The following is a 13829-nucleotide window of genomic DNA, read 5'->3' on the forward strand; positions in this document are numbered from 1 at the left end:
GGGGAGTTGTAGCCCGAAAACAGCTGGAGAGTAAATTCCCATCATCCCTTGCTAGCTGGGGATGATGTGAGTTGTAGTCTGAAAACAACTGAAGACCCAAGTTTGGGAAATACTGATGTCAGCGGCACGTTAATGAATATACTAGAATATGATTTGTTGCCCAAATGGTCATAGGATAATAGATGCTTCGGAGAACATGGAAATGGTAGGTTGGGTTTGAAAGTATAGGAAGCCACCAAACAAATTGGTAGGGTCATTTGTTTTGGCAAAGCATGACTCCGTGACAGGTGAACTGCACTGCAGTATTCCTAGGAACTGTAGCGTGAATAAACTGCACCAAACTTGTTAAACAGGTCACTTTATAGATAACATCCAAACAGTGGAGTGAGAATATAATCTGCACCTCTCATAGGGTTGTGATATTTCAGAAAGTATAATTCCTGATATCCGCAAAGTTGTCGGGCATTTTTTAGGAAGACCCCAAATTTACTAGAGCTGTTTCCAGGAATTTTTCTGATGTATGGCAACCCTAACTCGTTATCACGGTCCAAGATGCATTGGTGGGCATACGTGGTGTGAAAGAGTCAAATGGGTGCTAAACTATCAAATTGGCTAAATGGGTTGGCACCCATGTTTCTATCGTCTCAAAATAGGAATTACAGTGCTAATGTCATTTCTGAAATTGATATTTTTATCTGAAGTGTACAGCTGAAAAGACGTTACAGGATTATTTATCACCTCATGAAATAAATGTAAATACAAACCTTTATGGAAGGAAACAAGGTGGCAAAGAGTATAAATGGCTATCAGTATATTTTCTGAATATGATATTCCTATAGATTTTTAAAACTATGTTATATCATGGTTGTCTCCAGCACTTTGGAAAATGAAAAATGAAACCCGTAGAACATGTACAACTTTATTTTAAAAAATGTAGAACAAATGCACAATTACTGTCAAAAGTAGCTTTTTTTTTTTACAGTGAACAGCAGCAGTATAAATTTCTTAGTCTACAGTAACTGCAACTTATGAACATCAAAAAACAAAAGCACCAAAAAGTATTTTATCTGTCACACATTCTGAACACATTTTTACATTAATTTAAAAAATCTAGCAGATTATTAAACATTATCTTGACTGAAGCTAAAATGATCTATCCCCATTTATGTGCACAGGCAGCAGCAAACATAATACATGGTAATAATGACTAAAATATACAAATATATACAAAGCACTGTTTTTATAAAATCTTAAAACACCCAAAATGCGTTTTTACATGTAGAGACTTTCTGTGGGAGTTCTACAGACCTGACCCAAGTTTCCCATTGAGCTCCCTGGGATTTTGCCAGAGACAGAAATTAAAAGGGAGGCATCTTTAGAAAGAAACTGATCTACTCTCCAATCTTATGCATCATTTATCAGAAATTAGTCCCACTGCATTGAGTGGAGCTTACTTCCAAGTGAATGACTGTGGGATTTCAGCCTTTGTCACACAGTTAAAAGAACTTTGTATTTCTAGAATGATCTTTTTTATGAAAATATTTTTGAACCATAAAAAATGTTTGGGTCTACCAAAAGAGTGGGAGACCTACATAAATGGCAACTGAAGTTAGGGACAAGCTAAGAAAAGCATCAGCAGAACAAAAAACTAGAAAAGTGAAGGGACAGCAATGTGCTGTGCAATATAGCTGCAAAATTTATCTGTGCTTTTGTTTCAGTCAGTACTTTCTCCTTGCAATTGCTTGAGAGGAGGGTTTGCAGAGAAAACATTCTGCCCAAAGAGGAAGGTATGAACTAATCCACAGACTTGCAACCAAAAAGTTATATTCATTAAGTTTATTTAGACCCAGTATTTGGTTGTACATTGTATTTTCAAATTCCTCTTGCATTCATAGCTCTTTGGACCTGAAAAGGGCATAGTCTGTGAAACCAGGTACAATTAAAGTGAGCAGTAATAGAAGCTACTAATTAAAACTTTTGGGGATGTGAGGAAGAATGGGGGAAACAACTATTTATTTTGCTTATCTTTGGACATAGGTTAGTAATAGAACTGTTACAATTGCAAAGCTTCAAGGTTTGGGGAAAATTAAAAATTGCCTTTTGTTATATAGTGGAGCAAAACTATTTCAATGCTCAGTCCTAGAGCTCAGTGGGTGGGCTTGGCCCAGCCTACCTTACAGGGCTTTTGAGGCTGAATCATAATAATAATAATAAACCTTGCTCTGAAATCTTTGGAGGAAAGACAGAACAGAAAAAACATCACCAATTAGAAGTGCGAGAGACAGAAGTAGAACTGTAGAGAATGAACCCAATAAGCCAATCTAGAACTTCACGTGTGTTCAGATGCATATACAAATCTCTTCTGCGCATTGACTGCCCCATCATTCCCATGGAAAAAGCAGATCTATAGGACCATGACACAGGAGTTGGTGATGGTCTTTCTGTATATCTCCAGTTGCAAAAACAGACATATAGGTAGTATATAGCTTAATAATTTTAATAGCTCTAAACATATCTGAACATGTGTGTTTAAATTTTGTTCTGTCTCCTACCAGCCCAAATATCCTTAGACCACCCATGATCTGTCTGCATTGAAGGCATGTGAAGTTGCTCCCTCCATTGGAATGAATGAGAAAGCCACTGTATAGGCAAGGACTCAACGCAATGAAATACACACAGAAATCCTGAGCCCATTTTTAGAAAACAAAAAACTGCTCTAAGAGGGTTTGAGAAAATAAATGTCCTTAAAGCCTTAAATTTAATTCTATTTATCAAAAAGAACGAAAACACTTATCTCCTACACAACACACACAATACGACATACAGCAGGGGTGGGGGATTTTTTCAGGCCAAGGGATAAATTCTTTTCCGGCTAACAGTCCAGAGGCCATATACCAGTTGTACGCATAATCAGAGACATAAGTGGGTGGATCAATAAACATGAATTTTAGCTTTGTACAGTAGGCTAGTTATCAGAGTTCAGAGACATATTTCAGCCAAGGCAAATGCCCTCAAGTAGAGTTCAAAGCAGACCAAGTAAGCGTTGTGCCCTGGAGAGTCCTGAGGGCCAGATAAAAAGGTCTGGAGGGCCACAATTAGACCCCAGGCCTGATATTCCCCACCCCATTTTACAGAGTTAAGCGATAATCCAATGCTTCTGGAGACACTAAAAACTGCTATAATTCTTGCAATGTTTATGCAACACCTGTATTTCCACCAGATGTTTATATATACGCATAGGGTTGGGTACACATATTCCCTTTCTCCCGTGGAAGTTCTTTTGATAGAAAGAGTCTTTTCCCTTCATGGAATGGAACCTTTGGGCCCAACCTACAGTATACATAAATCCTGAACCCTCTTTTTGAAAATCTAACATTCTGTTCTGTCTCGTGTAAGGCTTGGATAAGCAACCTGAGCCTCCAACATTTTTATTAAAATTAAATAAGATACGACAAAAACTGACAAAACGTAGAAAACCTTAAAATAGTTACGAAAACAGTATTGATTGTCTCTTCTGAGTTTCTGTTTTGTTTTTTAGTCCACACAGTAGTAAAGTTTATCAAGTCGTAACAAAGGTGATTGCTATTCATCACTTAACAACTTTTAAGGACGTCCATAATATAATGATGCCTAAAGAGATATTGATTAGCTACAAACCTGACCTGTGGAAGTTTGTTGTCTGCTAGAAAGATCTGTATTTTCCCGATTGTGATTTTTGTTGTCTTTGAACTTTGTGATCTCAGTAATATACTAAAATGTGACTTTATTCAATAATACATTTGTTTTAAGAAATTATCATAATCATATATATCTCTCTTTTGTTTTGGGGACATTGCAAACAGATCAGTCAATCAGAGCAATATGCTAAAACTGCTGCACTACTATCTACATTCAATAATGGCGGCAATCAGGGCACCCTCTCTCATCTTAACACAATTTCTCACATTCCATATACTTCGTAATCTTTCATAAAAGTGTTCTTTCAGCTATTAATATAAGATTATACAAAAAGGCAAGATAAAATATACCTCTTTTACATTTTTAAGTCAAAGAACAGTGCTGCCATATCTACAGTTCCTAGCAAACTCAGTATTGTTAGGCTGACATCAAAAAATTACACATAAGCCAAGTCAGATAGGGGCAAGCAATGTAATGGATTTGTGTTTCCTCCTTATATACTTACTCTGCAAGAATCATAACTAAGAACCTAAACAGCTCTCTCTTTCACTGTGTGTGTGAATTTGTATCTGCATCTGGATCTTCCACCTCTCACTGTAGACTTTGGACATCACACACAAATACACACGCACAGCATTCCCACCTGGTCACCCTTCCGTAACATCGAAAGCCGACCTTACTTTCCTTATCAAACTTAAAAAAAACCCACCCAGTGTGCTTAAGATGTACTTATTTGCAAATAATCATCTCATTAGTATTTTAATACTTGTGCAGGACAACTTTCTAACTAAACCGTTTTTGGTGCAACGGCATGGAAGCCAGAGCGCACGGAAACACTGTTTACCTTCCTGCTGCAGCAGTACCTATTTATCTACTCGTGCTGGTATGCTTTTGAACTGCTAGGTTGGCAGAAGCTGGGGCAGCAACGGGAGCTCACCCCATTGTGTGAATTTGAACCACCAAACAGCGGCTCCCTCGGCCTGAAAGCAAAATGTGCGCTGCAACCCCATAGTCGCCTTTGACTAGTCTTAACTGTCCAGGGGTCCTTTACCTTTTACCTTTACTTGTGTAGGGATAAGAAAACGGTTGGCAGAAAAAGCATTAAATCCACAGTCTTGGATTGAGTGCTTTTCTAAGGCACTTTTAAAAACAATTTTTGTTCCCAAAGCCCTCTGAATCCTGAAATTTTCAGCTTTTTAAAACATGGGTTTATAACCCAACAGTTGCGATGAAACGTTTGACAGATTGTTGTAACATGGTCCCAACATTAATAAACTAAAAGGCATTAGGTATACTGTAAGGTTATCCTTCCTCTGTCTCCAGGAGAAGAAACAGCCATAGCTGCTCACAGCCCCTATTCTTTTTCTTAAGAAAATAAGTAAATTAATGCTGCAGGACAGTTTTGCTTTGTTTTTCTCTTTGGCTTGTTCTCACACATATACATATGTTGCTTCATACACAAATTAATGTGTGGAGCAGGCACACGTGTGCCAGAAATACAACTTGCCCATCAGCCACAATGCCAAGTTATGACTGTATACATGAGTGATAATAATGTAATCAAGAGTGATCCTTTGGTGCCTATGCCTGCCTCAATTTTTATTTATAAAATGTTACTTCAAAACTAAAAAGACCTGTCACCTGTTAAACATAACTCTGTATTCTTAAATGTTATTTGAATTATATTTCTTTCTTTTCTTTTTTTACTCCTCTCTCCCCTTCAAATACCCATCTCTTTTAAGGAGATGGAACATGTTCCCTGAAAAATCTAAATTTCTGTTCATGATTTATACAAAAATGTTAGGTAAGTTATGACTACAGCAGAATCCACTGAAAGACCTCCTGCAAGGGCAAAAAAATACATAGTGGCTGAATTCAATCCTCATCATAATCCATGTTAGATTTATTAAGTGCAGCCTTGCGGCCTGGAAGCTTTCACAGCTATGTTTATTATCATTAATTGTTGTTTAAAGCTGCAGCGGAACCCTAAACTGTGGTTAATCTTAATTATGGTTTGTTAAAACAAGCCAGCTTAACAGCTCATGATTTAAATTTAGTCTATTTCAAACAAGCCACAATTAAGATTACTGACAATTTGTTGGTTTGGGGCAAAAATGCCCTGCTGCAGTTACTCAAAAGAAGAAGTTCAAACTTCCAAATTCCATCTTGTAGCCACGCCAGAGGAGAGGATGAAAGGGGAGAAGCATGCAAGCCTGAGGTTCACTACGGCTTGTTCACATCATAAGCAGCCATGGTTTACTGTGACATCTGAATGTAGCCAATTTATGGCTGACAGTTTCATTTTCCTTAGTTACAGAAATTAATGAATATACAGTGGTACCTCGGGTTAAGTACTTAATTTGTTCCGGAGGTCTGTTCTTAACCTGAAGCACCACTTTAACAAATGGGGCCTCCTGCTGCTGCCGCGCCACTAGAGCATGATTTCTGTTCTTAGCCTGAAGCAAAGTTCTTAACCCGGGGTAATATTTCTGGGTTAGCGGAGTCTGTAACCTGAAGCGTATGTAACCTGCAGCGTATGCAACCCGAGGTACCACTGTACTTGGTGGGCCAGAGACTCGGAAGATACACAGTTCATCAGTCATTGGACCTAGGGCAGCTACTTACAACCTCAGAGGGTTTACACATTCAGCACTAACACACGGCAATTCCATAGGTGCACCTGGACTTGAAAAATTCCCAGTTCCATAGGCACATGCTGTTTGCCACTGTTCTGAAGTTTCTTACATCTTAGGAACCCTGTGGTGTGACTTTTTGATTGTCACCATCGAGAAGGAGAATTTGGAACACGACTGGTAAAAGGTAATTTCAAAACATTCTATACGGAGCCCATCCATATGTTAGGCATTACAAACACTGCTTTTCAAAAGGATGTTCGCGGCATACATTATTTGCATATACAGTGGTAGCAAAAATTTAACACTTTTTAAAACAGAGAAGCACTACATCGCAATGCAAAAGCCTGCCAAGTTTCTGATCTATGTACTCATCTGGGTAACTGGCTTTTTAAAATAGGGTTTTTTTTCTTCCCTTTTTTAAAGTTTGAGAGGCTAAACAGTTTAGCTACCTAGTTACTGACCACTGCTACGCACATTTTTAAAAGACAGAAACAAGAAAATGTGTCCCCAATAACACAACCTAAAATGGTTCAGCTTCCCACCTTTAAACATTCCTAATTATATAACATTATGCCAGTTCAAGTTGTAGGATGGTGCGCTAAGGAAATTCCCAACATTTTTAGCACAACAGGCAAAATCAGCCAACGGGAGTTTGTTCCCCTCCACTTCCTTGGCAGTTTTTACTTCAGACAACCACAATTTGAGGTAAATCTCCACTGGATGAAATATCTAGCAGTCGGTTTAGACCATTATTGATGTTTTCACAAAACACAAGTAGGTTACTGATAATCTTCCGGGAGCAAGTGTTTTGGCATTCCACCCCCCCCCCCAAAAAACCCCAACTACATTCCGTTACACTATTCAAAAGACATACGCAGCATGGTAGTTAGCAACCGTTAACATTCACTTGTCCTTTCATGTGTAATAAACTGAGCACTTTCACTTGCATTTTCAATCTCGTTTGCTTCTTTTACATAGATCTTTTCTGGAGCTGCGCTTTTTTCGGAGCAGCTGTCGTCCTCGTCATCTTCATCTTCCACCCTAGGACGGCCTTCCACACTATGTCGGATGCCATAAGCAAAGTAAATAAAGAAGCCTTCCAGAGGAGAAAAAGAAAGGGATGTAAGTTCTCTCAGTTTTGTCATATTTCTGTAGCTCTACCCAAGATTGCCAACCTAGCAGTTCGAAAGCACATCAAAGTGCAAGTAGATAAATAGGTACCGCTCCAGTGGGAAGGTAAACAGCGTTTCCGTGTGCTGCTCTGGTTCGCCAGAAGCGGCTTAGTCATGCTGGCCACATGACCTGGAAGCTGTACGCCGGCTCCCTCGGCCAATAAAGCGAGATTAGCGCCGCAACCCCAGAGTCGGCCATGACTGGACCTAATGGTCAGGGGTCCCTTTACCTTTACCCAAGATTACAAAACCAGAACACTTGTTTAGATCTTGGTATCACTTGTGGTCATAGGTTTCTTTAATCCACACTAAGCTTCCATTCTAGTACAGTGGTACCTTGGTTCTCAAATGCCTTGGTACTCAAACGCCTTGGTTCCTAAATGTCGAAAACCCAAAAGTAAGTGTTCCAGTTTTTGAACATTTTTCAGAAGCCGAATGTCTGATGCAGCTCTCAGCTATTGTTTCCGGGGCGCCTGTACCCATCAGAAACTGCGCCTTGGTTTTCGAACATTTCAGAAGTCAAACAGACTTCCGGAAAGGATTAAGTTTGGCGCTTTTGTTTTTGCTATTTATTTTGGGTTTTTGTTTTTGAGGCTTTTTCGGTTAATTTGTTTTTGTGGCTGTGTGGAACCCGGTTCAGCTACTGATTGATTGATTGTGTGACTGTGGAAATGGATAAAAGCCCTCAATCCAAACAATGACAATCATCAGTGCAGGTAAGATTTTTTTTTTTAAATTATCATCTACAATACTGTCTTATTTTATAGTATAGTACATTGATTATTGCTTTCATTTAATGGATCGATGGTCTTATTAGATAGTAAAAATCATGTTAAATTGCTGTTTTAGGGGTTGTTTTTAAAAGTCTGGAACGGATTAATCCGTTTTGCCTTACTGTCTATGAGAAAGCACGCCTTGGTTTTGGAACAGACCTCTGGAATGGATTAAGTTTGAGAACCAAGGTACCACTGTATTACTCTCAAAAATTGTATACAGAAATCCCTCATCTTATGTGGGGTTTCAGTTCCAAGACGTATGCGGATGTGCAAAAATTGTGTCCAGTCAAACCTTTGGAGCTGCGTCTAGAACCTGCATGCTGAGCAGGCTTTGCCCAGCAAGCAAGGTTAAGAGCCTAAATGCTCTTTTTGCACCATGTCTGCTTGTGTCACCCAGTATGAAAATGACTTTTAAGCTTTTGCCCTTGCTTAGGGGGGGAAGCAAGAAAAAGTTCACAACAACATTCAGCTACTCATCCAGTAATACCTACCAATCGCCATCCAGATGCTAAACCGGATCCAAGTCTCTCCACTTAGTTGTACCATTAAGTAAATATTCACCAAGATACTCAAAGATGGCAAAAATGGCAGGAGTGGAACCTAAGGACAATTTTTTTACAATTCAGTGTTTTTGACAATCCAGTGTGTCATACTTTTAATTTTTTTACAATCCAGTGTGTCATACTTTTAATTAAATTTGTAAAGGGGCTCTACTGAACTGACACATCCATATTTTGAAAATAAAATAAAAGTTATAGGGCAAAGTGTCTTAGTCCAGTTGCAATGAACACATTACCTACTTATAATGCATTTTAAATGCAGAACTAATGAATTAAATTTTGATAGGCCTGCAATGGGAAGGTGAGGACCACAATTTAGTGGTAGTACACACATGGGCTACACAAGATTTTATATATGCACAAGGGAAAATAGGGAAAGATAAAATAAGGAACGCGGATCTTGTGGTTCACAGCTTTTGCATTAAAAACAAACAATTTTTTAAAAGATCTGTTGCCCAATTAATCTTCAATCAATCAAAAGATTGTTAAAAAAATAAATTCATCTAATCTTACACGTTTCAGTTGTAGTAAAAATGAATTCTCAACTCTTTCTACAGTCAAGGCCAAATTTGCACAAGAACCACTATTTTGGCTTACCACAAAAAGCAACTTTAGCACCATATCAGTCAAGCTCTTTTTAAGGCAACAGCTAATTTATTAATTCAACTGAAATGTAGCCACTAAAGTGACAGGGTGGTAATCTCCAGAAGGGCAGCTAGTCACACAGCACCCCCCCCCAAAAAAAACTGTTTGTGAGGTTTTGCACTTGATGCCACTACCATCACCACTGCTTACCATAAATGCTACTTTCTGCTGACTCTGAGGTTGCCTCCAGATGACAAGTACAATGGTGATAAACAGCACTGAAAGTACTGCAAAGAGACAAATACTCCAAGGCTCCAGATTGGCAAGAAGATGAATCCCGTTGGTGGCCAGAATGCTTAAGCCACAAATCAGGAAAGCTAAATAGAGGCAATCAAAATGGGGGGGGGGGGGGACGGACAACAAAGAGAGCATTTCAAAATCTCAAATGTTTAAGTGACATAAAGCTTCAGCAATATTGAAAGGTAAAAACCAATACTGTACATTCCTTTGTTTTGAATTAGGCCGTCAGAACAAAATTAGACTTGCAGTCATGTCTACTCCAATTAATCGGGGATGCAAAGGCTCCTCTCCCTCTTTTTCCATACTTGAAATTTTGGACAAGTTCAAAAGAATAAGTGAATCTGATCCGTCATTTTGTTTAAATGCATTTTGCTTATCAGTTGACACTTCCGAGATAGTCCAAGTATTTAGAAAGCTTTTGACTTACCCAACAGACATACAAGAAAGCTAACCATGGTGGCAGACTGTTCCGTGGGCAAACTTGATGGATTAATCAGTGTTTGTAAGCTGAAACTGTGTCCTGGTACCATACTCATTTGAGATTCATTCGTACTTTCTCTCTCTGATCCCGCAAGAGCCTCTTTTTCTGCTGAATATTTTGGCTGTTCATAGTTTAAATTGGGTTGGTACCTGTTTGTGTGTACACATACACACACAAATACATTTGTGTAAGGTGAGGTTCACAGAAAAATAAAAATTAAAGACACAATGTATTATAATCTACAAGGCCTACAGCAAGAAAAGACATGACTCTATATTTTGGGTGGCATTATTGCACCATTTGTTATTGATATTTAATTCAGGCAATAGAGCCAGAGTTACCACCAATATGCAGTCCTACAGTCACTGAAATCTGCATATTACAGGAAGGACATTCAGGTCGAGATTCTCTTAATGTTTCAAAGATGCACAGCAAGTAGGGAAAGAAGCCAGCATTAGTCACACCTGGGGAAGTATTGGGCATCGCTGCTTGAAGGAGTCCTGCATGTCTTTGGGCAGTGGCACCCAACAATGCTGGCTATTACACTGCCTAGCCTCCCTCCCCACCCCCCAGGAAAGACCAGATGAGCATTGGGCACCACTGACTGATGGCAGCCCATGTGTCCAAAGCATTGGCCAGCAGCACACCCCCACATAAACACTCAAGTGTTTTCCTTGGGAAATTGCAGGAGGGTTGCCTGACATGTATGGGGGCTGATAATGACCATTTCTGGCCTAACCAGAAAGGCCAATATATGGTGAATCCCTTCATATGCATTATAACTCTCAATAACGGCACCACTGGCCCCAGAAATCCCTCAATATGGTAATCCCATCAGCCCCAGGAGCAGAGCACAACCAAAGGGGCGAACTCCTAGTCCACAGGATATTTGTAAGGAATCAGAGCTGGGATTAGACTACAAGAGACAGGTCTGCTTTACCGAACCGAAGATGCATGGAAGACAGAATTTGCACGCAAGATTTATTAGGCCACAGCTATTTTAAGAAAGCATCTCTTTCTAGCTTAGAGGTGCCTTAGTGTTGAGCATTTCTCTGTCTCTAGCTCCGAAAAGGTAACTATCCAATGTGGTTGCTGAATGACAACTGCCACCATCCCCAGCCAGTGAGGGATGATGGGATTTGCAGTCTAACATCATATGGAAAGCATTAAAGAAGCACTTAAAGGTGAGAACCACTATACAACAGAGCTTTATTTCATACAAGTTGCCATAGATGCCAAGCAACTTTTAGTCTCCCATTCCTCTGTTTACAGCAGTACCTAAACTTGTACAGCAGCGGAATGTGAACTTCTACAAAGTACTAAGGTACTTTGCTCTCATGCACAATCTGCATTTGAAGGCTATCCTGTCTGTTTGTGTAATTTCATGTATACATAACTTTATGGCAGAAACAAAAACATTTAAGGATTTAGACAACATTGCCTAACAAATTAGTTAATAACCCAAAATTAGAACTCACCTAAGAATGAGGACACACGCTGCTACTAGCGAGTACGCAAGAAGCGTACCAATGGACATCATATCTACTAATGCTTTTAGGTCAAAGAGAAAAGCCATCAGAGCTAGAAAAACAAGACAAAGCAGAGCTAGTATTAAAAACATGTCTGTATTAAGCTGAAAATGAATATTTACTACCATCTCCATTATCGTTTTAACGCTTGCCCTTAAGGGTCTTTAAAACGTTCATACAATTTGAAGCAAACCATTGTCTTCTAAACGTTTTATGGCCAAAATTAAGATTTTAGTAATGCAGTAGCATTTTATAACCTTCAGGGGAACTGAGTTAATTCCCCTCTGAAATTTGGTGCCATCAGGGCATTACACAGTAGTTTCAATACTTGGCTTTCACATGAGAAAATGGTATAAACTCATTTTGCATGACAGACACCATTAATTTAAATACATGCATAGACATAATAGGAAAAATACACTGTGAGCATCTCCCATGCTATAAAATGGGAGTTAGGCAAGCTGTTTCTGGCTCATTTTAATAAGGCAAAAATAGGAAATGTTCCTGGTACGCTGTGGCCATATAAAATCTTGCTTCTTTTCTTTTACTACACAAAGCTCATGCAATGAATTAAAAGTGTTGAGCTTTCAAGCACTCATAAAAGATAATCCCTCTTTAAAACAGTGTTAAAACTAAGCAAAAGTATTTGAGGGCTTATGCAAGGCACAGATGAAAAAGGTTTTGGAAAACAAAACAAAACCCAGTACTGTTGTATTCTGCAGAGGTCATGCTAGCTGCCTGCAACCAAGGGTTTAAAATCAGTAGCCAGTCTCTAGCAAAACTATGTCCCCTTCCCAGGCTACAATTATCCATGGTATGGCATGTGCATCAAAGCAAACCATGGCTTATGTCCCTCCAAAAAATGGTCTGCAATCCTACTTCAAATCATAGTTTACAAGGAAACTATGAACTGGTGCACATTCAATGTGTAACTATGCTTAACGCTAGGAAGTCATGATTTTGAGGGACACAGAGATGTCTTTACAGTGTTTATTTCAGAGGGGCAACTTGCTATTGCTTCAATTGCATCACTTACACTTTTAACTTAAAACTGTTTAACCTTCATACAATTATATATATCACTATGAATAAACAAAGTCTAGCTTTAACATATTGAAAAGTTAGAAGCTAGCAAAAAGGTATCATTGCATTTTCATCTGAAGTCACAGAAAACTGCAACCAAGATTTGGAAGACTGCACCAAGTCCACAATTTAAGAAAATGGTTATTCTCTAAATTACCTATCCTGACACCTCTGTTTATCTGCTTTCTTTTTTGCAAACATTAGCCATAAAAAGTTATAAGCAAAATATAATTAGCACTTATATGTTGGTATTGACATGTATTAAATATTTAATCTTTAAAAAACCAGACATTTAATCTTAACACCGTTTAAAATGGAGGGACTATCTCTGCTGAGCTTTAGATATTAATGTCATATTGGCAGGGGAGGGGGATACTTTTCATACTACATTTGCAGTTATTAAATTGTCAAATGTACTTTAAACAACATATTAACTATAGAGGAAGTATATGAAAGGCTGGGATGAAAATAGCCCAAATGGCAAAATTTAATGAGAAAGCAAGGACGGTTTATAGCTATTCACCCACACTTCCTTCTTTGCATATGCATATAAAGGTACCATTGGTCACAGCAGAGGAAAGCTTTGGAGAAGTTCTCCAATGAGCTTGCTCCTCCACAACCAGCACCAGCACCGCCACCACAATTCAGGATTGTTGCTTCTTCTGATTAGTCAGCAGTTTTGTCCCCAATTTGCATGCACAGGAAGTTAGCAAGCAGGCCCATCTTATTAACATAAATTTTGCACGTGAAAACGGGGTTGAGGTCCCAGTTAGGCAAGACCTGCTTTAAGAGCTTACCGGAGATGAGCCCTGCTGTCATTGTGGCAGCAACTGGAGACTGCCTCTTGCTCACTTTGGCAAGAAATCTAAAGAGTAAACCATCTCGTGCCATGGCAAACAGAATGCGGGGCAAAGGGAACATAGAGCCCAGAAGACTAGAACAAAAAAATTTAATTGTTCAAATGCCACAGTAAGAATATTATGCACTAACAGACAATCCAAAACACAGACATGGGAGGAAAAGGGAAAC

General features: G+C 38.9%; 1 protein-coding gene across 3 annotated transcripts in view; it reads right to left on the minus strand.

The window, feature by feature from the left end:
• Window positions 1-903: 903 nt before the first annotated feature.
• Window positions 904-13829, minus strand: part of SLC7A2 (solute carrier family 7 member 2) — a 50882-nt gene continuing 37956 nt past the window's right edge. For 2 of the 3 annotated variants that reach the window (XM_083755712.1, XM_083755713.1), the window contains exons 7-13: window positions 13598-13734; window positions 11667-11769; window positions 10135-10337; window positions 9618-9784; window positions 8754-8862; window positions 6239-7410; window positions 904-6019 (exon numbers count right to left, since the gene is read on the minus strand). In XM_083755712.1, the coding sequence (XP_083611838.1) occupies window positions 7211-7410; window positions 8754-8862; window positions 9618-9784; window positions 10135-10337; window positions 11667-11769; window positions 13598-13734 (919 nt within the window). In that variant the 3' untranslated portion in view covers window positions 904-6019; window positions 6239-7210. The remainder of the gene's footprint in view (window positions 6020-6238; window positions 7411-8753; window positions 8863-9617; window positions 9785-10134; window positions 10338-11666; window positions 11770-13597; window positions 13735-13829) is intronic. The other variant, XM_083755714.1, reaches the window with a different exon arrangement.

Source organism: Podarcis gaigeae (genome assembly GCF_964106915.1).
Source record: "Podarcis gaigeae genome assembly, chromosome: 9".
NCBI classification, from domain to species: domain Eukaryota; kingdom Metazoa; phylum Chordata; class Lepidosauria; order Squamata; family Lacertidae; genus Podarcis; species Podarcis gaigeae.